Genomic DNA, 24,379 nt, shown 5'->3' with positions numbered 1-24,379 from the left:
TTTGTGCAAGTACACTAATTAATGTGTGGTTTAGATAAAGAACAATATAGCTGGTTCATAATTATGTGTGCAAAATAGTCACTTCATGTTAATACTCTGTAATAATAAGTAAAGCTAAGCTTAACATAACTGATATGATTTCTAATGTGGTTATGTTTATTCACAGGTGATAGTGTTTATTGATGATCTGAATATGCCATTACCAGAGGAGTATGGTGCCCAGCCACCACTTGAATCAATCAGACAGTTTTTAGATTTAGGAGGTTTTTATGACACTAAGCAACTTGCATGGAAGGTACAGTATGGATTTCTGATTTTTTATCAGTTCTAATAACTTGCTCTTTGCAGAAGATTAAATCTAAGGGCTACTAACCATTTCATATTAATATTATGATCATATTTAATAAATTACTGATAACAATGGAGTATATTTTAAATGAATTTTCCAGGAGGGATGGGGAGAGCCTTAAATGTGTCTTACTGATCTAAAAGACTAGAATTTTTTTTAAATTCTGATTTGAGAAGCAAGAAAATTTTTAAAAGAAGAATATTTTAACTAGAATTTATTTAGAAAATACAGTTTTATTGTATTCTAGTTAAGTAGATCACATTACATTTTATGAAATTAAAAATACATATACAATTTTTAAAAATCTCATATTCATCTCATACCTTGCTTCAGCTGGATAGAACTCCTCTCCCAGTATCCTTACAGAATGCCTTTTGGCCTTGCCCTTGCTCCTGAGGATCTTTTTCTCTTTTCAGAACCTTGTTTCATTACCACTGCTTTCAGGTCTTATGGTCTCTTCTTTCTGTAGCGTCAGGACATACACTTAGGGTGCCATGCATTAAGCAATAACTAGAGAACTCCCTGACCCAAGAAGTCCTTCTCTTTATTAAGCTCCCGATGCAACTCATCATGGTCTACTCTGGAACTGTGGAGGACCAGGAACTCCATAACCACTCAACATTTTCCTTTCTTTATAATAAAAGATTGAAACTTAAATTATAAACCAACCTGTCTGTCTCTGTCTGTCTGTCTATCTAAGAATTCAAAATAAACATTGAATTCCTTAAAATTATTTGCACTAATATGTCCCTTATCAATTCAGTTTAAATAGTCCTGAGCAATATTCTAAAGGTCAAGTCTTCTAGGGGGCCTGATCAGTCTTCCAGCCCATGTGTATGAACTTCTCTGTGAAGGTGTGGGCTCAGGTCCCAGATTCCCTGTTGTTCTGGGAAGTATTGAAGATGAATTCAGGTCCCCCAGGTAAGCCCTTTTGGAGTCTCCACTAGTTAGGATCTGAGTGTTTCTGCTACAATTTGAACAGTTCCAAATGTCTGAGAGCTTTTGAGCCAAACTTTGTTCCCTGGCTTAGTTCAGGTAGTGCTTTTGTTCAGTGCTGAACCTTGAAGTTTTGTTACTGCCAGATTTTTATTTCATCATCCCATTTTCAAAATTCCTTCAAACAATCATAAAATGTAGGGCTGTAAAAGACCTCAAGAAATCATCGAGTCCAGCCCCCTCCACTAAGGCAGGACTAAGTAAACCAAAACTATCGCTGACAGGTGTTTGTCCAAGGTGTTCTTTAAAACCTCCAATGATACAGACTCCACAATTTCCCTAGGAAGGCTTTTCCAGTGCAAAACTACCACCTAGTCTGTTTTCTGCATTTTGTAGTTGTGCATTTGATTTTTCCTTCCGAAGTGAAGTACTTTGCACTTGTCTTTATTGAATTTCATCTTGTTGATTTCAGACCAATTTTCCAAATTGTCAAGGTCGTTTTGAATTCTAATCTAATCCAAAGCGCTCGCAACCTCGCCCAGTTTGGTGTTGTCTGCAAATTTTATAAGCATATTCTCCATAGTACCAGACCAAGGACTGACCTCTGTTGGACCCCACTAGAATTGCCCTCCCAGTTTGACAACTAACCATTAATAGCTATTCTTTGCGCTAAAGATTCATATGTCCCTTCATGCTTCAGCCACCATTCCAGAGGACATACGTCCATGCTGATGGCAGGTTCTGCTCGATAACAATCCAAAGCAGTGCAGACCAGTGCACGTTCATTTTCATCATCTGAGTCAGATGTCACCGGCAGAAGGTTCATTTTCTTTTTTGATTGTTCAGGTTCTGTAGCTTCCACATCCAAGTGTTGCTCTTTTAAGACTTCTGAAAGCATGCTCCACATCCCATCCCTCTCAGATTTTGGAAGGCACTTCAGATTCTTAAATCATGGGTCGAGTGCTGTAGCTATCTTTAGAAATCTCACATTGGTACCTTCTTTGCGTTTTGTCAAATCTGCAGTGAAAGTGTTCTTAAAATGAAGAACATGCTGGGTCATCATCTGAGACTGCTGTAACATGAAATATATGGAAGAATATGGGTAAAACCCAGAGCAGGAGACATACAATTCTCCCCCAAAGAGTTCAGTCACAAATTTAATTAACGCGTTATTTTTTAATGCACGTCATCAGTATGTAAGCATGTCCTCTGGAATGATGGCCAAAGCATGAAGGGACATACAAATGTTTAGCATATGCGGCATGAAAATACCTTGCAATGCCGGCTACAAAAGTGCCATGCGAACGACTGTTCTCTCTTTCAGGTGACATAAATAAGAAGCGGGCAGCATTATCGCCCGTAAATGTAAATGAACTTGTTTCTCTTCGTGATTGGCTGCACAAGAAGTAGAACTGAGTGGACTTGTAGACGCTAACGTTTTACATTGTTTTGTTTTTGAGTGCAGTTATGTAACAAAAAAATCTACATTTCTAAGTTGCACTTTCACGATAAAGAGATTGCATTAATCGACTTATGTGAGGTGAATTGAAAAATATTATTTCTTTTATCATTTTTACAGTGCAAACACTTGTAATAAAAATAAATATAAAGTGAGCACTGTACACTTTGTATTCTGTGTTGTAATTTAAATTAATATATTTGAAAATGTAGAAAACCATCCAAAATATTTAATACATTTCAATTGGTTTTCTATTACTTAACAGTGTGATTAATTTTTTTAATCACTATTAATTTTTTTTAGTTAATTGCGTGAGTTAACTGTGATTAATCAACAGCCCTAGTATATATAAATTGTAGCTCTGCCTGCTATCATTGTTCTAGTCACTGGATTTATATATTTATATTGGGGATTAATTTGGCCCATTTTCTAACTACATTTACATTTGGAGCAAGATGGAGACTTTGAAGTGGAAATCCTTGCAATAGCATTGGAGCTCTAAAATTGTATTTTGTTTTCAAATGCTGATTCAGTTCCTGCCTTTCAAGTTTCTCCCATTCTGTTTCTCACAGAATATCCAGGATGTCTCATTGGTTGCAGACTGTGCCCCTCCAAGTGGTGGAAGAAATGAGATTAGCCCACGTCTTCTCACACATTTTTGCCTGTTGGTTCTGCCTCAACCTTCCTTACAATCCTTACAACGTATTTTTCAGGTAATAGGTCAGATAGTTGGGGAAAATTATATCAGCAAATGGAAGTTCTTAAAATACCTCAAACAATTTTTTTCATATTAATCACAAAATTGTATGTAGTATTGTATAAGGAAAGAGGTGGCTTTAGGCATCTAAGAAACCCTCATTTGTGTGGGATTTCAAACCAGGTATGTCCTAAACATAGATTTTAGTTCTCTACTTCAGAAACACTTAAAGTTTTATGATCTTGAGTTCATTGAAACAATGTTTAATAAAGAATTCCTGGTTCTTATGAGAATTCACTGTTGTGAGATTTTTATTAAAATAACCCTTAAAGCACTGAGGAAGATTTTTAGTTTATATGAATAAATTGCATTGGAGGAACAATAAGAGATTGAGCTCATCTTCAGTTTTTCATTGTTCCTTCTCCCACTTCTCCTGCCAAACAGCTGCACCAAAGTCTCCCATCAACTGCTGTACCCTTCTTTCTCCTGATAAAAAAAGCATCTTGCTGCCAGCTGTTGTTGGGGCTGGGAAATTGAAGCAGTAAGGTGTGTGTCACTTGAAGAAAATAAACCAAGGATTGAGGAGGGTTTCCTATCATTCGAGCAGGAATCTTCATCCAACCTGTTCCATTTCTCAGCTGCTTGGATACCTTTTCTGATCCTTGGAATACAGGATTACCATTTCTGCCCACCTGCGAGCAACCCTCCTTCAAATAGTGCCCTTTGCCTACCAGTCCCCAGTAGTTGTCTAAGGATTAAGATGCACATACTGCATATTTCTGGATTGGAAACACCTGTGATAAGGTAGAAAGGCACTCTATAAGTCCCAGTGTATGAAGTGTTAATGCAGACTCCTCCCTGTAACATGGGTAATCAAAGGTGGGGTACATTAAGTTAACGAGGAAGTGACTGTGGTGGTGGCTACCTAAGAGAAGGGTGTGAAAGAAGCTGGAAACATCTCTGACAAGCACTGAGATTCGTTGTTCTGAATGGATTATTTTTATTTTATTTGGAATCCTTTGTTTATAAATCAACAAAAGAAAGCCTTGAGGAAGGGGATTGAAACTACTGCTCGTGAGTGTTATTCATCTTCCCTAATTGTTCCCACTGACTTACATGCCAGTGTGATCCTGCCAATGTCTCTGACAAAATACCCAATGATACATGTGTACCAGAAATGTTATCTATCGCTGTGCATAACAAATCCATTATGTAAATTCAATTGTATCCTAATCTAACTGTAGGAAACTTGGATTTGTTTTCTCTCATAGGGTTATACTATATTAGGATCTCATCCTGTTACTGCAAAAACAGATGGATGCACCCATTTGTAAACATTATGAAACCACTCTCTGTGTAACATGATTGGCATTCTCTGTTCAAGAGTGAAGTACAATGGAAGAGATGTGTTGGGAAGCTTGCATAGCATTTTACTTTCCTAGATTATGCCTGGCTCAAGATACTGTGCATTAATACCTACTTTTCAGGAACACTGAATTCACTCACAGATTACTAAGGGAAAAGTAAAAGAGACAAATCGAGATGCATTATCAAAAGACTCATTTGTGAGTCTGTTCTAACTACAAACAGTAGATATTGGTTATAATTCATCCTAGTGTTTTCAGGGATTGCCATTTACACATCTCTCCAGGGACAAAGGAAGCAGCTATGCCAGAAATGGGAATTTATCCCTGGGGAAAAAGTAGATACTTGGCACATTGCAGTGACTGATGTCCACGCTATCCTCCTTCTGTCAGTGGTGTGTGTCCTCACCAGGAGTGCTTCCACCAGCTGAAGAGGGGCAGTGTGGAGGGCTCAGAGCCAGAACTCTTAGCCCTGTGAAGCTCCTCACTGGGGGCCCAGCAGCCGCCCAAGTCTCTCGCCTCCCCATTTCCCGCAGGGAGCAGCTGCCTGGGCTTCTCGCCTCCCCACTGGGAGTGGGGGCAGCTACCTGGGCTGCTTGGCTCCCTGATCAGGGACTGGAGAGCTGGGTGGGTGCTGCCAGACTCTAGCTGCCTAGCTTTCTTGTCAATTTCAGGGCTCCAGCATGGACAAGACATAATTGACAAGAAATTGACAAGACAGCTAACAGTCAATGTAAGTAACTCAGTGTCTGTACAGATACTGTGTCTCCCTAGCTACATCAACATAAACCCTTTGCCTCTTGTGGGGTAGAGTTGTTATGCTGATCTAGTAGGGGACTTAGGGCATGTCTACACTTACCTCCAGAGCAATCAATCAAGCGCGGGTTGATTTATCGCATCTAGTGAAGATGCAATAAATCGACTGCCTAGTGAAGACGCAATAAATTGATCGCCAAGCACTCTCCCATTAACTCCAGTACTCCACCGGAGCGAGAAGCGTAGGTGGAGTTGAAGTGGGAGCAGCAGCAGTCGACCTACCACAGTGAAGACACCCGGTAAGTAGCTCTAAGTACGTTGACTTCAGCTATGCTATTTTCGTAGCTGAAGTTGCGTAACTTAGACCAACTTAGTACGCCCCCTCCCCCAGTGTAGACCAGGCCTTACATCAGTGGGACAAGGCTGTAGTGCGTACACTGACATAATTAGGTCACGTAAGGCACATTATGTCAACCTAACTGCGTGGTGTAGACCAGGCTTAAGAAGACAAAGCATTATCCTTTACCCTTACCTCAGTGGCTGGCTCATTTGAGGATCCTCTCACAAATTCACAGATAATATATAGTACATCCTTCAAATCTTTACTAAGTTGGGTCTCCAGGTAAACAAAGAGAATTCATCCTTAGTACCATCCCAGATAATAGAATTTATAGGAGCACTTCTGGACTCCACAACAGCTTAGGTAGTAGGTTCAAAGTCATGGAAGAGCTTATAAATAATTTACTAATAATTCTCAGACAACAGTAAGAATGTGTCTAAACATACTAGGTCACTTCATGCACATTCATCACTCCTCATGCTATACATCACATTTGTTTTGTGCAAGGCTGGTTGAAGTCATCTACCTACCAAGCAAACACTATATAGATATGGCAGTGCAGATTCCACAGCAGGTCCTATCATCATTAAACCACTGGAAGTAACCAGTCCAAGTATGCAGAGGTGTTCCATTTTCTCCCCCTCTGCCCACAGTGATGTTAGTAATGGATGCTTCCAACCTCTCATAGGGAGCATACTAGAATCACCCTTAGACCCAGGAACTATGGTCAAGAAACAGATCTCAGCTTCATAAATGCCTTAGAACTGAGAGCAATCTGTGTAGCATGTGTGATGTTCCCACCTTTAATTCGAGGCAAAACAATACAAGTGATGATAGATGACACTATAGTGATGTTCTATATTAACTCCTGAGGAGGAGCTAGATCTTCTCAACTGTACCAAGTCCAACCTACGGAGCTGGTGCATCAGGTTTCAGATTACCTTGACAGCCATTCATCTACCAGGATCAGTGAACATCTTAGAGGATCAGTTGAGCAGACACTTTTCTTTTGACCATAAATGGTCTATAAAGGACTCAATTATAGACTTGTTTGCCACAAAATCAAACAGAAAATGCTGCATCTTTTGCTTTAGAGGGAGTCTGAGCCCAGGATTCCTATCTGATGTTTTCCTTATCTCATATTCCCAGGTTCAGATGTATACCTATGACCAGTTCCTTTAATTCTGAGAACATTGAGAAAGTTCAGACAGGATGCAGCAAAGTTGCTATTGATAGCACAGTGAGTACCAGGCAGTTTTGATTCAAAGATCTGTTAAGACTCTTGGTACAGCCCCCAAAAACATGGCCTCTGGATCGGACATAATCTCCCTAAACAATGAGGAAGTCATCCAGTTCCAGAGTCTCTGTACCATACAGCCTGGATGCCAGCAGGCTAACTGATATTGAGAAGTCATGTTCCAAAGACGTCCAAAACATCCTGGTCCATAGCAGGAATGATTCCAGAAGACTCACTTGCAATTCTAAATGGAAGCATTTCACTGTTTAGGTGGAATAGCATTTCTCTCCATTTTAAGCTGACATTCCCTTTATTTTGGATTACTTTATCTCTTACAGTGCTTTGGACTTTCGGTTAGCTCTACAAGAGTACATGTAGTGGCTATATCAGCTTATCATCCTCCAATACATAACCACACTGTATTATTATACCCTACAGTGTCTAGATTCCTCAAAGTGTTGATATACATATGCCGTCCAGTCAGGGAGCCCCCTCCCTGATAGGATCTCAATGTAGTGTTGGCTGGGTTGATTGGACTCCCATTCAGATCAATAGCATCGTGTTCCTTACATCACCTTTTCATGAAAACAGCTTTCTTAGGGGCAATCACCTCTGCACTTAGGATAGGAGAATTGCAAGCTCTGATATCAGACCCATCTTACACTACTTTTTCAAAAGGATGGTGGTACAGCTTGTGGCTTGAATCCACCTGCAAATAGCAAAACTAGTTATGTGCTCTGGGCTTGATGGCCATTTACTTGCTCATAGAGGCATATCCAAGTGTTAAAAGGTATCAGATTTTTAACAGGACCACCATTTTCAATTCAAAGTGTTGTCTTTTGAGCTGACATAGGCGCACCATAAATTTGCCAAGAACTTAACAGTAATAAATGTCCATCTCCAGATTGGGAATACATAATGTTCCCTTTGTCTGGAATATTGATTTATCAAGGATAGCATCTTGGAAGGAGTCCAAGGATTTGTTCACATCCCCACTAAAGTGCTGAAGTCACTAAGTTTCTTCTTAAAATGATTGTCTACACAGATTCCGCTCTTGGAGCACATGGACCCTATGTATGCAAGATGGGATTCTTTTAGCCAGCTGCTCTTTGGAGCTCCTCCTCCAGCTTAGGTGCCATCACATCCCTTCCCTCCCACACCTGGGGAATAAAGGGCAAAGCTGGTCCTAATTTCTCTCAGTTCCTTCTTACCACTCATGGCAGTGACGTGGAAGCCCTGCAGTCTTCACATATTCTGCACACTGTGCAATTTACTTAGCCTTGTATGCAATAGTATAGTGTAATTTGTGTAGTTTCTCTTTTTCATGTTTCCGGGGGCGGGAAATTAGATACATTTGAATTAGCCTAGACATCTTTCTTCCTCCCCACCACCTCTACCACGCCCAGCCATACAGGGGTACTAACATTATGGCAGAAGGTAAGTGACCACGGTTTAATGTCACCCGTATGATGCTTGGATGCCCATTAAGTGTGGATCCTTCCAATACCTTCTTTTTCTTGAAGAAGTATACATCCACGAGAGGTGTTTTGTCTGTTGCTCTTTCACCAAGTATACTCAGAGAAAGATGGAGGCGCAAATGAAATTTTTCCTCCTAGAGAATTGATCCAAGCCTTCTCAGACTTTGAGAGAAGAGCTACAGCCAGGCTTCAGACAGTGGGGTGGTGAGCTGTGATTCCATTTTGAGCTCTTGAACTACATCCACTCACAACAACCATTCAGTCACACTTCACTGGCATCAGTGTCTGATGGGCAGAAAGAAGCACCAATCCAAAATGAACCTCAGGCACAGGTTGCCGTTCCCAATACCTGGCAAGAAACAGAAGAGTCATCAGCTGCATGACTTCTCTTGGGCTCATTTATCCAACAGCCATAAGCCTGACAAGACCCATGCCAGTGACCCAGTACCGACTTCCAAGACAGCACATGTGGTACTCTCTAAATCAGCAAACTGCTGCCCTCAGTACCAACCCTTTGGTACAGACCATGGTGCTAACTGCATTGGTACTCAGATTCTCATTACAAGTGCCTCTGTGATTGTAGCCCCAGTATCTTCCACCTCAGTACCAACTACATCCATGGTACCCCCTATTCCAGTGCTGAGTAACTTATTGGTGGGCTCTGTACTGGAGTCCTCTCTCTTCAAAAAAATAAAGAGGAGTGATAGCTAACCCACCAACTTTGTAGCCACTGGTACTGCAGGTTAGAGAGATATCCCTGGTACCAACCTTTCCTATACGGTACACATGAGAGACCTGTCCCTCTCTTAGAGGAGGTGGTGTAATAATTGGTTCCTAGCAGGCCTACTTTAATTGTTAGTCTAACTGATAAAAAGTGGGTTAAGAGTCAAAAATTGTTACAGTAATTTGTTATATAAAACTATTTTTAACAACCTTGTTAAAAAGAATACAAAAACCCTAAATTTAATTTAAACAAAAAGGGTTGACTGTTACCACTCAAGGATTGTGTTAAAATTATGACTGGTAAATAAGAGAAGTAAAAAATCAATAAGTCAATATTGGTGTATCAAAATTAGGCCTAAATGATGGACAAAATAATGAGAGGATAGATTATTCCACTCATCGCCTTTTTTGGGGCCCTTTAAAAGTGACTTTGGGGAAGAAGAGGGAGAACTTTTTACTATCACCACAGCTGCAGCAGAAAAATTGTTGCCTTAGCACCAGACCTTAATACTCCAGTGGGGACATTGGACTAGGTGTAGTAATAAGAGGTCTGGGCTTCATGGGGGTGTCACCCTATCTGGTACCTCCCAGGTGCCCTCCAACACAATACTTCTGCCCATTCCAGTCATGGCTTTATTTGGCATCTTCAGATGTACAGCCAGACTTCAAGAAGCCTGCTTCATCCACTCTCTCTATGGCTAAATCATCCTCCCCAAAGAGACAAATCAGGTAACTCATTACAGCCACAGATACTTGAAAGGCAGGAGAAGAGTGAAGAAGAACATCAGCTACCAGGGGAAAAGCATCCTATCTCTGCTATGATTTCCTCACTGTACCCTGACAAGGCAGTGAATCCACCTCCCTCAGCTGGTGAGTTTAAGGAATTCCAGGACCTAATGAAACACATGGTAGAAATCTTAGCCATACATCCCTGTCATGTCAAAAAGAGCTGACAGGAGGTACTGAGTCCCTACTAAATGATCTAAGTATTTCTAGACATTCAAGAGCAAGTTCTCTCATAGTGGTAGCAGTACGAGAGAGATCAAAACATTGGGCCCTCCTAAGTCCACACTGAGCAAAAAGGACCCAGAGAAATTGGAACTCTTTAGCCTTAAGCTTTATTCATCAACTGTGATCCAGAGGTATGGCTAACTGTTAGGCCCTCCTCTCAAAATAAGATTTTTTTTTAAATTGAGACAATGTCTCGATTTTTAGAAAACTATCCAAAGAGTAGCAAGCGGAGATGAAATATAGAATGGCAGAAGGACATCTGACTTTGTATACTTCTCTATTGTCATAGCTTCAGTCCTCAGGGATCCCCAGGCAACAATCAAGGTCCTCACATTTTAGAATAATGAACTTTTCAACAACAGGACAGAGGAAGCACCCTCTAAACTTTAGAGTCTAAAGGATTCAAGGGCAGCTCTGTATTCTTTGAGACTCTACATCCCAACTCTAAAGAGGAAGCAGCCATGCCAACATACTTTCGACAGCACTCCTCTGTCAAATATTACAATCAGCCACAGAGGACCTAAGAGCCACTGAGGAAGAGACAGAGATTCCAGTGTAAATGACCCTCTACCTCCTTTGCTGCCCCAGGGTTGACTCCAGCATTGAGATCCTGATAGAACCACTTGAGGATCTTTTCTTTTCTACCCTCACACCATCCCTTGGCAACAACCATTTTTGTTTTTGAGAAGTTTGGTCAAGCATTACCTTAGACTAGTGGGTCCTAGAGATCATAAGCAATGCCTTCCCTGTTCTTTTTCAGAGACCCTTCTCACAAGAGACTGTTAAAACAAGTAAACTCCTTTCTATAGCTGGGAACTGTGGAGGAGGAGGTGCCCTTACATTTCAGGGGAAGATGCTTTTATTCACATTATTTTCTGATCCCAAAGAAGAACAAGGGGTTGGTGGCTTATCCTGGACCTTCAGTGCCTCAAAATGTTCATCCATTGTTTCAAATTCAGGATGGTGACTCTAGCCTCCATAAATTCCTGCATTAGATCATCAGGACTGGTTTGGTGCTCTTCGCCTATAAAATGCCTGCTTCCATATATCTATCCACCCAACCCACAGAAATACCTCAATTTCCTTTAGGAACATTCCACTATCAGAATAGGGCTCTGTCCTTTGGTCTATGTACAGCACCAAGAGTTTTCACCAAGTGCCTTGAAGTACAGGCAACTCATCCAGATAAATAAGGAATCCAGACCTATCCTTACCTCGACAACTGACTGATTTGAGGAAGAGTTTCACAACAGGTGACTGACTCAGTTCAAATAACTCTAAAGTTCTTTGCCTTGTTACGTCTCAAAGTTAATAGACAAAAATCCACACGGACTGATGCGTAGCACAGAATTCGTAGGAATCCTATTAGACTCCAGATAGTGATAGCTTACATTCCACAAGAGAGAATCCAGACTATAGCAGGGCTTATCAGTCAACTTCAAGTTCACCCAAGAACATCAGTGAAAGCATGTCTCAGACTTCTAACACACTTGACCTCATATACTTACGTCACCTAGCATGGCAAATTTCACCTATACTCTCTGTAAGAATGGTTGAAATCACTATGTCTACCCAGCAGACACTTTATGGACTAGATGGTTATGATCCCACAAGAAGTCATCATTAAACTAGTGGAAAGACTCTCCTCAGGTGTGCAGTGCAGTACCCTTCTCTATACCTCTACATACTAAGACTCTAGTGACAGACAACTCCACTCAGGGATGGGGAGGGCTCATCTAGATCACCTTTAAATCAGTAATAGTTGCTGATCTAAGAAGGCTGTATATCCATGTGTTTCCATATCTGGATGACTGGTTAATCGAGGGTCAATCCAGTCAGCAAGTTTTGGACAATACCCTTCAAATTCAGTTTTTCTTTGCTCGATTTGACCTGAAAATAAACAATGACTAGTCAGTTCTGTGTCCTGTGTAAAGAATAGAGTGCATTGGGGCCATTCTGGACTTCACAATAGCAGATTGCCTATCGGCCTCCAGAAAAAAATGTCCAACTATGCTCAACCTATGCAATAATCTGCAGGTTTATCTAAGAACAATTGGAGGATCTTGCCTCAGTTTGCTCAACCACCTGGCCTCACTTACGTGACTCAGCATGCCAGACTTCACCTGTGTTGCATGCAAAGATGGTTGAAGTTTGTGTATCAGCCAAGAAAACATCACATGGACATGTTAGTTCACACTGCATCTTGAGTCCTGGCCTCATTAAGTTGATGGATGGATCCAGTAATGTATGCTGCAAGATGATCCCTTTCTCTCCTCCAGTTCCATTGAAGATGCTAGTAACAGATACATCCGCTCTGAGCTGGGGAGCACACCTGGATGATGTGCAAACACAAGGCTTGTGGACACCTCAGGAATCAGCTCTTCATTTACACATCCTAAAGCTGGGAGCCATTTAATGAGCTTGCAAAGTCTTCCTACCATTCATCAAGGGTCTCCATCAAGGGTACCATAAAGATTAGAACATACAGTACGGCTTCAATGTTTTACCTGAACTAACAAGGCAGGTCAGAATCCACTCAGTTGAGTCAGGAGGAGGTACGTCTGGAACTTCTGCATTCGTCATCGGGTCACTTTCAAGGCATCTGATCTCCCCAGAGTGCAGAATGTTCTGACAGATAACCTCAGCATAAAATTAATCAACAATCACAAATGGACTCTAAAAGATGAGGCGTTTCAAGCGATTTTCAGCAAATATGGTTTTCCCACCATAGATCGGTTTGTTATCAAAGAAAACAAGAAGTGTCATTGTTTCTGTTGCAAAAGAAGACAGAGTTCAGGGTCAATTTCCAACGCATTCCTGATTTCATGGTCTTTGGAACATCTGTAGGTATTTTCTCCGATCCTGCTGATTCTAGAACCATAAGAAAATTCAAACAGGAAGTAGCCAGTATCATATTAATAGCCCAGGTGTGGCCAACACAATTTTGGTACTTAGACCTTCAAACCTCATCCATTCAACCTTCCAACACCTTACTGTTACTCTGAGGCATAATCTCTGAGTCATGGTCAAGTTTCCTTGCACTCTGCACCTCACAGCATTGAATGGTTGAATGCTTAATTCATCAGAAAGTCTGTCCGGCTATGTACGGAACATTCTCAGTGAAAGTAGGAAAGACTCTACTAGGAATACTTACCTGGCTAAATGGAAGAGATGTTCGATATGGGTTCATCATCATCAATTATCTCCTTCCACAGCTCAGGTCCTAGACATATTAGAATAATTCCTGGAATTCAAAAAATTCAGTCCTGTAAATTAGTTTGATGAAGGTTCACTTAGCAGCCATCTTTGCTATTCACTCTCTCATTCATTAAACATTTGGTTTTTTTCCCACCCTATGGTAGCAAGATTTTTAAAAGGTCTGATAGGGGTTTATCCCCCAGTAGGAAAACCAGTCCCTTCCTGGGAGCTTAATTTAGTCCTGGCAGGTCTCATGATTCCACCTTGGTCTATTTCACTTACCAGCAAAGACAGCATTTTTGTTGGCAATAGCATTAGCAAGGAGATTAGAGGAGTTACTGTACCTGATGGCAGGACATCTGTATAGTGTCTTCCATAAAGATAATGTCTCATTAAAGGTCTGTTCCAAATTCTTACTGAAGGTGGTTTTTGATTTTCATTTGAAATCAGGTCATTCATCTGCTGATGTTTTTTCCCGAAATCCCAAACTCACAAGGGTGACAAGAAACGGCATTCTTTAGAGATCTATAGGGCACTTTCCTTTTACATAGATAGGATGAAACCGTTCAGAATGTCTCTCAGGCTCTTTGTTATATATGCAGAGACAATGAACGGTTAGACTGTTGTGGCTCACAGAATCTATAACTGGATCTCACTGTGCAACAAAATTTGTTACAAACTGGCTAATGCAAGTCCACTCCTTAGGATTACTGCCTGTTCTACTATAGCTCAAGCTGCTCACTCTCTCTAAGGAATGTTCCTACTGTGGACATTGCTTCCACAATGGTGTAATGCTGAGTGAATGTGGGGCTGTATCTAGAGGTGATGTGAACTTTGGGAAAGAAGTTCTATAGTCTTTGTTTTAAAAGACTCCTGGTTCCCACTTCCAACATGTCTACTGCTTGGGTGTCATCAACAGTGGAATATATATGTGGACATGCACTCAAAGAAGAAACAGTTACTTGCCTGTACACACACATTCCACAACATGCCCTACATCCCTGCTACTGTGGAGTCTATTTTCATAAGGATTTCAGTGATGAAGGAACTGGGGGGCACTTTGAGTGGCCCAGTGTTTTATGCCCTCAGTTGGAGGCATGAGGACCCCTAGGGCACATCTCTCACCCAAACAGGTACTGCTGACCAAAAGTCTCTTGCTCAAATGCACTGGACACATAGACCAGCAGTGGGCAACACATCTTGAAGAACCAAAGTTACTGTGGAGGTAAGTAAGGGTGTCTTTTCCTGTTAAAATAATAATGAAAATTGGTGCTTTTTGTCTTATAAATTTTGTTATATTTCAGCAGTTAGCAATATGCTTAAACTTTTCTTAGGAAGTGGTAACTAAATCATATACATTTTTCTTCTTTAGGTTCATCTGGGAACATACCTGTATAACAACAGATTCTTATCTGAGGTTCGGAAATGCAATGACTTTCTAACTTCCTCTTCCATAGCTGTATACCATAATATGTGCCGCAGCATGCTCCCAACGCCAGCTAAGTGCCACTATACATTTAATCTACGAGATCTCTTCAAGGTGTGTTATACTGCACTAGACATTTCAGATTTTCAGATTCAAAAGTATTCTCAATTTTTGTGCAGAGTGAACAAGCAAGAGCATATATAATTTTGTCTATTGAATTGAGCCTGGTTCTTGGAGTTAGATTTATTAAATTAGTCTTGCCATCTGGAGTCCTATGATAGTTTCAATTTGGTTTATGACAAACAAGGAAAATAAATTTGGAGATTTCCATATAATCCAGTCTTTGCTTTTAGAATTGCCAAGATCACTCAGAAATAATTATTAATAAAAAGAAGAAAACAGAGGGCGGAATGGGATGGGATTCAGACTACAAATTGTTCGTTTTAAAAGTATTTGTTGCTGCCTACCAGAGTGGCCATACCATGAGCACTATATACTAATCTATATCTCACTTACTTGTGCACTGGTATATTCTCTTGTATCTTATCTTTATTTCCTTCCATAAAAAGATGTGTTAACATTAGAAACAAATATCTAGTAACTAAATAATTTTGGCCATTTTCAGCCCTGCTACACGTCGGCACAACTCTGTTGACTTCAATTAAGTTGAGCTTCCACTTATACCAGGGCTCAATTAACCCTTTAAGTATATTCATTTACTGAAAAGATTAAAGTTTGAATCAAGGCTGAGCATATACATCAGTCCCTGTTGTGCATGATCTACAAATATAAAAACATTTTCGTGTACTATTAAAAATTTCAATAAATTGTGATTTCAGCAAGTGTGGTATTTCTTATAAAATAAAATACTACAGTATCCTACAGTAATGAAACTCAAACAAGAGATATTTAAGGTATTTTCAGGGCCTCATGCTTCCAGGGAAGCTGGGGAAGGGGAAATTATTAGGTCAGGAGTTGCTTCTATTCCTAGTATGTACGGAAAGTTGGATCATGTAAGCTCTGTGTGTCGCAAATTATTCAACATTGCAAAAGGTACCCCAGGCAGCCACTTGCATTGCTTATGCTTATGGCTGACCAAATATGGGCGGTCATCTGGCTTATACCAACAGCGCTGTGGTAGGTCTTGTGTTGAGCTTTGCCACCCCATTAAGACTCCTGGACCCACTGTGCCTCAAGAGGCACAATATTTTCTATAGTTCCTGATGCCTAGGGAAGATACACCTGCTGCTACATCTTATAGAGGATGCAATGTGCACTTTGTTTCATGTCCTCCCACCTTCCCCGGATAGCATGATGTTGTAAGCATGGTCATGGGCCAGGAACTGTCATGTTACCATCCTCTGTGTGGGAGGTACAAGGTAGGCTTCTTGTGCCTTCCTGCTCCCTTGAATGCATGTGCAGGGGAAGAAAATACATAGCTTAAGTAAGAGATATTTGAATGCTTTAGTTCTGATTAAAATGTATGATACTACTGTTGATAAAGCTTAATACAATATATGGTAGTTTCAAAATAAATATAACAGGATCTCTTTTAGTAATCCAATTAATTTAAAACTTCATATAAACGTTGTATACTAAAATTGCTAACAGGTGCTCCAGGGGTTGTTGCAAGCCCACAGGTCTGTTATTGTCTCAAAAGAAACTGCAGCTCTTCTCTTTGTGCATGAAACAACCCGAGTATTCCATGATCGCCTGATTGAATCTGCTGAAAGAGAGATTTTTTATCAGTTTCTCTCAAATGAACTCAATAACTATTTTAAGGTAAATATGTGTATTTTTCTTTAGACATTTTTAAGAAGAAGAATATTTTGTGCATTTGTTTTAGGCCCTTTTGGAAAACTTCCTTAGTTATAAAAAAGAATAGTTATCATAGATGTATAAATTAAGGGCCATGATCTGCTCTCATTCACACCAGTATAAATCCTGTGTGACTAAGAGCAGAATTTGGCGTGAAGTTAAAAAAGTTAGTCTGGTCCACAATCCCGCATATACAGAACTCCGGCTGATTTCAGAGGGAGTTCCATGTGAAGAGGCTTGCAGGATTGGGCACTTAATTATTAGATGACTGATTCTATCTGACCCTGTGTGGGTAAACAAAGGGAGGGGGGAGAGAGGGCTTTCTCCACCTTTTACCACAGTTGGAGATGAGCAGAAGCAAGCATACTGGAATTTGATAACATGTAAAGCTTTCTGTTGATAAAGAAGAAATATTTCTCTACATCCAGGTGAGAAGATAATTTTCCGCTGAAATTTATCTGGAAAAATAAGGAAATATCTCACCATACTTTGCTTTAGGTGCTAAAAATTAAAAAATGAAGCCAGGAATGACAATAATATACACTCTCCCATTTATGTACTGTATTGTAGTGTATTTATATCTGTTTAACTTGCTGTCAGGAAATATGAATTTGAAGCAAAGTATGAATGTTTTCAGTCTGTAGCAATTTAGGAATGTTTAAAATATTGTACAACGCATTTTTTGTTGTGAATTTAGTCAAAGAGGAATTATTTTATAAAAAACACCAACACTGCTTCCTATGTCACTCAGTTTTCCATGGTGTACTCTCTTAGGCCACGTCTACACTACCCGCTGGATCGGCGGGTAGTGATCGATCTATCGGGGATCGATTTATCGTGTCTAGTGTAGACACGATAAATCGATCCCCGATCGCCCTGCCGTCGACTCCGGAACTCCACCACGGCAAGAGGTGGAAGCGGAGTCGACGGGGAGCGGCAGCCATCGATCCCGCGCCACGAGGACGCAAAGTAAATAATTCTAAGTCCATCTAAGATACGTTGACTTCAGCTATGCTATTCTCGTAGCTGAAGTTGCGTAATTTAGATCGATCCACCACCCCCCAGTGTAGACCAGGCCTTACAGATATCAACTTGGCTTAACCTTGCTTAGTCTATGAGATTTGACAAGATCATAATCCAAGATGAAATGCTGTATTTTTCAAATAACTTCACAATTTGACCAATTATTAGCACAGTGCTAAATGTAGCCTTCAAAGGCATTAACATGCCTTTAGCATCTGGTGCCAGATTAACATTGGCTGCCTTAAATTGGCGCAGCCCCATTGACCTCGGTAGAGCTACATCAATTTACACCAGCTGAAGAACTGGCCATTGGAGTTTAACTAGCTATCCAATAACAGTTTGCAAGAACAAAAACAACTCCAGCTGCAAGACACATTTCACTGTTTTATATTTAACCATGTTCAACATTAGGCAGATTGTCAGCTTCTAAGGTTGTACCATGTTTTGAACGTGGCAAGTTGAAGAAAGCAGTTTTACAGGAAGAATCAAATGTAATTAGTAATATGTAAGTCACCAGGGAATTAATGATACACAACTAATCATTGAAATATTTCTCTTGTAGTTTTTCTCTAATAGACTGCTTGTTATGTTGTGTGTGTGTGTCTGAAAAGTTGCATGCTACGGTATTTTTAAATGTTTTCTTGCATTTGCAAAAGTTAATTGGAAATTGAAATGCACAGAAAACATCTGGAAGATCAGTCATTTTTGATAGGATTATTACCAAGGTAAATCAATTTCATGGCCTATCAGGCTTCACCATGTCCCTTCAAATAGGCTGTGATGGATTACAATATGTTTGTTTTTCCCTGGAAGGAGACCGATCTTATGTCTAGAACTTGTGTTAGCTGTACCAAGTAGGTGGGTTACACACAGAACAAAATATATGCCTACAATTGCATCAGGTTTTGTAAACCAAATACAGGAACGTTTTTATTTTAATATGTATGGTTTGGGAGTTACAAATCTCCTAAAATAGAATAGTGAACATTTTAATAAATACAGTGAACATTTAAAAAAAATACTGATCAATTGATAGAGATATAAATGCAAAATAGAGTAGTCATCTGTTTGCCATACATCTATAATAAATTGGTATTGATTATTGGTGAGAAGTGATTGTCATTTACAAAGTAAAGATTTCATTTTAAATGCTAGAGAACATACAATACATTGTTGATTTGTATACCCTTTACTTAAAATCCTTTTTTAAAGATGTTAGTGAAAAAAACCGTAATGCTCAAGAGAAAAACAGCATTACAAGTTACAGCCAGCCATGCTAAATTTCGGTATTTTGCTGCAAAATGATAAAGATGCTCTCCTTAGAATACACTATTTCTTGTCAAAGGCACTCTTGAATGACAAAAATACTTTCTTTATTTGAAATGGTCTTAATGGTTGAACACTTATTGAATCTAAACATGAGAGCTGAATGGATTAAACTAGTCCTGTAAGCAGCAAAGAGCAAGTTCTTCTTCAAGCAACTGTCTACACAGATCCCACTGAAGGTGTATGCATCTTGTGCATCTTTTAGTCCGCAGTGTCCATTAGGGGTGTCCATGCACCTTGTACACCCTCATGCCACCTACAGCGAGATTATAAAGAGTGGAGAAGCCCCAACCTGCCACTCAGTTCCTTCTGACCTCCCATGGCAGCAAGTCAGAACTACAGTGTCCTACTGCCGCCTTGCTTAGAATTAGGGTAATAGATAGAGTCACAGACTTTAAAGCCAAAAGGGACAATCGTGATCATCTAGTCTGATCTCCTGCACATCGTAGGTCACAGAACCTCACCCACCAGCTCCTGTAATAGACCCATAACCTCTGGCTGAGTTACTGAAGTCCTCAAATCATGATTAAGACTTCAAGTTACCATTTACTCTCATTTAAACCAACAAGTGACCCATGACCCATGCTTCAGAGGAAGGAAAACAACTCACCATCCCGGGTCTCTGCCAATCTGCACTGGGGTAAAATTCCCTTCCAATCCCAAATATGGCCATCAATTAGACCCTGAGCATATCGGCAAGACCCACCGGCCAGACACCTGGGAATGAATTCACTGTAATAACTTAGAGTCCTTCCCATCTAGTGTCCCATTTCCAGCCATTAGGAATATATGCTACTATCAGTCACAGGTGGGCCACATGCCATTGTAGGCAATCTCATCATACCATCCACTCCATAAACATGCCAAGCTCAGTCTTGAACCCATTTAGGTTTTTTGCCCCCACTGCTCCCCTTGGAAGACTGTTCCAAAACTTCACTTCTCTGGTGGTTGGAAACTTTTGTCTAATTTCAAGCCGAAACTTGTTGATGGCCAGTTTAGATCCATTTGTTCTTGTGCCAACATTGGCGCTTAACTTAAATAACTTCTCTCCTTGCCTTATCCCTCTGATGTATTTGTAGAGAGTAATCATATATCCCCTCGGCCTTCATTTTGTTAGGCTAAACAAAGCTCCTTAAGTCTCCTCTGATCATCCTAGTAGCACTTCTCTGCACCTTTTCCAGTTTGAAATCATCTTTTTCAAACACAGGAGACCAGAATTACACAGTATTCCAGATGAGGTCTCATCGCCAGGTCAGAATATTTCCTCCACAAATGGAAAATCAAAGAATCACCAAATTGGGACTCTGGTGAGGTACAAATCATGTGACATCACAAACAACTGTCCCATTTACGCTTACAGTGGTGGTAGTAGGAGGATCCACCTAGCTTATCCCAGAAACATTAGAATGGCTTTCAAATCTTAAAATTCAATTATAAGCCCAGCCTGTTGCTTTTCAAATGTCATACAAAAGAAGAACCAATGACTATATAATGGTAATAACACATCCCTATTGCTACTGGAAATACCTCATCTCATACATCGTAGAATTGCATTAACCTTTTTCACAGCCAAATCACATTGTGGCTCATAGTCATCCTGTGATCGACCAGTAGAACCAGGTCTTTCTCCTCCTCTGTTGCTTCCAATTGATATGTCCCCAGTTTATAGCAAAAATTCTTAGTCCCTTAGTGCATGACTTTGCACTATTAAATTTCATCCCGTTTCTATTACTCCAGTTTTCAAGGTCCTCCAGATCATCTTATATGATATTCCCATAACCCTATTCCCTGAAGAACTCCCTTAGTAACCTCCCTCAAGCCTAGCAGTTTACCTTTCAGTATGAACTGTTGTAGTCTTTAACCAGTTCCTTACTCACTTTTCAATTCTTGTATTAATCCCCATCTTTCAAGGTTCCTTCCCCACTCTGAACTCTAGGGTACAGATGTGGGGACCTGCATGAAAACCCCCTAAGCTTATTTTTACCAGCTTAGGTTAAAACTTCCCCAAGGTACAAACTATTTTCCTTTTTACCTTGGACTTTATTGCTGCCACCACCAAGCGTCTAACTGATATATAACCGGGAAAGAGCCCGCTTGGAAACGTCTTTCCCCCCAAAATCCTCCCCAAACCCTACACTCCCTTTCCTGGGGAAGGCTTGATAAAAATCCTCACCAATTTGCATAGGTGAACACAGACCCAAAGCCTTGGATCTTAAGAACAATGAAAAAGCAATCAGGTTCTTAAAAGAAGAATTTTAATAGAAGAAAAAGTAAAAGAATCACCTCTGTAAAATCAGGATGGTAAATACCTTACAGGGTAATCAGATTCAAAACACAGGGAATCCCTCTAGGCAAAACCGTAAGTTGCAAAAAGACACAAAAACAGGAATCTACATTCCATTCAGCACAGCTTATTTTCTCAGCCATTTAAACAAAACAGAATCTAATGTATATCTAGCTAGATTACTTACTAAGTTCTAATACTCCATTCCTGTTCTGTTCCGGCAAAAGCATCACACAGACAGAGAGAACCTTTGTTTCTCCTCCCCTCCAGCTTTGAAAGTATCTTGTCTCCTCATTGGTCATTTTGGTCAGGTGCCAGCGAGGTTATCCTAGCTTCTTAACCCTTTACAGGTGAAAGGGTTTTTCCTCTGGCCAGGAGGGATTTTAAAGGTGTTTACCCTTCCCTTTATATTTATGACACCGTCTTTTCAAATTAACTAATAATTTCCCATGTGGAACTGTATGAAATGCCTACTGAAATCCAGGTAGATTAGATCTACTGCATTTTCTTTGTCTAAAAAAAAGAGTTATCAGTTCATTAGTTTGTTGTTAAGTTTCATTTAAGCCCTTTGAGTTTTTAAAAAAAAGGGTGGGGTTGGGAGTCTCTTCTTCTTTGTCTTGCCTAAATAACAAGGGTAGGTCTGACGGCAGAATGCAAATCCCTAGGCTTAAAATATGCCCAGGATGCAAGACAGCTGTGCTTGCTAATGATGCACATTCGATATGCCTTCTTATTTCAGAGTAACCCATATACCTAGTAAGTGTACTATTTAAAACTGTCTTTCTAAGCATGTTGAAAAGATATGTGATGCCATTTTAAATTATTTTTCATGGAGAAGTCCATGTCTGTATCTTGGACTCTGAGCTCTCTCCTGATAAGCAGTCTTCTTGGTTTCAACTAGTGCTTTGATTATGAGAGACACTACTCCAGGAACTAAAAGGTCTTCTGGCTCTGAAAGACCTCAGGCTTCCCTGAAAAAATCTGAGCCTTCCCATCAATCCTGTTCAGATCAGTCACTGACGGCTGCTGCCTGAAGTAGGGGGGAGTAGAGATCTTCGGATGGGGCTCAGCACTTTTCACCATCTCCAGTACCAGCAAAATAGGCTAAAGGCTTCACAATTCTAACGTGCTGTGTCTGTTTCATTGGTATAGTCTCATTGGTATAGTGAGTTATAGAATCATAGAATATCAGGAATGAAAGGGACCTCAGGAGGTCATCAAGTCCAACCTCCTGCTCAAAGCAACTAAATCATCCCAGCCAGGGCTTTGTCAAGCCGGGCCTTAAAAACCTCTAAGGAAGGAGATTCCACCACCTCCCTAGGTAACGCATTCCAGTGCTTCACCACCTTCCTAGTGAAAAAGTTTTTCCTAATATCCAACCTAAACCTCCTTCACTGCAACTTGAGACCATTACTCTTTGTTCTGTCATCTGCTACCACTGAGAACAGTCTAGATCCATCCTCTTTGGAACCCCCTTTCAAGTAGTTGTAAGCAGCTATCAAATCCCCCCTCATTCTTCTCCTCTGCAGACTAAATAATCCCAGTTCCCTCAGCCTCTCCTTATAAATCATGTGCTCCAGCCCCCTAATCATTTTTGTTGCCCTCCGCTGGACTCTTTCCAATTTTTCCACATCCTTCTTGTAGTGTGGGGCCCAAAACTGGACACAGTACTCCAGATGAGTCCTCACCAATGCCTAATAGAGGGGAATGATTATGTCCCTCGATCTGATGGCAATGCTCCTACTTATACAGCCCAAAATGCCGTTAGCCTTCTTGGCAACAAGGGCACACTGCTGACTCATATCCAGCTTCTCATCCACTGTAACCCCTACGTTCTTTTCTGCAGAACTGCTGCCTAGCCGCTCGGTCCCTAGGCTGTAGCAGTGCATGGGATTCTTCCGTCCTAAGTGTAGGAGTCTGCACTTGTCCTTGTTGAACCTCATCAGATTTCTTTTGGCTCAATCCTCTAATTTGTCTAGGTCCCTCTGTATCCTATCCCTATCCTCCAGCGTATCTACCACTCCTCCCAATTTAGTGTCATCTGCAAACTTGCTGAGGGTGCAATCCACGCCATCCTCCAGATCATTAATGAAGATATTGAACAAAACCAGCCCCAGGACCGACCCATGGGGCACTCTGCTTGATACCAGCTGCTAACTAGACATGGAGCCATTGATCACTACTCATTGAACCTGCATTATGATGCAGTCAGCCTTATTTCTATCATTCCTAGCTCTTAGTGCTTAATTTTGCAACCTTAATAATGTTCTTTTAATGTAGTTTTTGTGTCATTTCCTTTGTTTAAAAAAACCTGAAAAAAACAGACGTTTCGTCATATAGCTTCATAGTGACACCCACATGCTGCATCATCAGGGTTGGAAGCTTCATATCCACTATACAGACCTCTGCCTCTTGAGCTAACTGAGTAACTAATAGCAATAGTATCTCATCATGCTATATATGGACTAGCTCTAGAAGGGAGTGAGATGCACTTCGTCAGTTGGTTTCACATATATTTGCTGACAGCAAAGGAATGGTGAGAGACTCCAGAATCTTGAGTTCTGTTCAGGGCTGTGGAGTGAAATGTGCTCTAATAGAGAAATTTTTGCCTGTTTCCCTCTTGCTTGACCCTTTCTGCCCCTCTCTTCCAAGCTGACCCTCTCACAATCCTATGACTTACCCACCCAAAGCTTTTTCTCCAAGTCCCATTCTCCTTGGCTGCCTGGTCCTACTGTCCACTCCTCAGTCATCTCATCCTAGTCCCAGTATCCTTGCCCAGTTCAGTCCTCTGGGGTCCTCATCTGATCTCTCCCCTCTCCTGAACCAGCCTCCAGTCTTTACTCTGTTCCTCCCCCCACTGGTTCCCAGTCTGCTTCCATGAGGTCCTCATCTAATCTCAGTCTCCCATCCCCCACAGCAACCTGTCCCAGGCCCTTTGCCCAGTCAGCCTCAGT

The 24,379-nt window shown here is 40.7% G+C and overlaps 1 protein-coding gene across 1 annotated transcript in view; it reads left to right on the top strand.

Annotated features, from left to right (window-relative positions):
* DNAH14 (dynein axonemal heavy chain 14) overlaps positions 1–24,379 on the top strand; it is a 467,695-nt gene that overhangs the window by 291,091 nt on the left and 152,225 nt on the right. Inside the window, 4 exon segments of the mRNA XM_074947623.1 lie at positions 167–295; positions 3,317–3,457; positions 14,921–15,088; positions 16,586–16,756. Of these exon segments, the coding sequence (XP_074803724.1) occupies positions 167–295; positions 3,317–3,457; positions 14,921–15,088; positions 16,586–16,756 (609 nt within the window).

This window comes from Natator depressus, chromosome 3 (genome assembly GCF_965152275.1).
Source record: "Natator depressus isolate rNatDep1 chromosome 3, rNatDep2.hap1, whole genome shotgun sequence".
Classification (NCBI taxonomy): domain Eukaryota; kingdom Metazoa; phylum Chordata; order Testudines; family Cheloniidae; genus Natator; species Natator depressus.
This window is presented reverse-complemented; position numbering and strand designations above follow the sequence as displayed.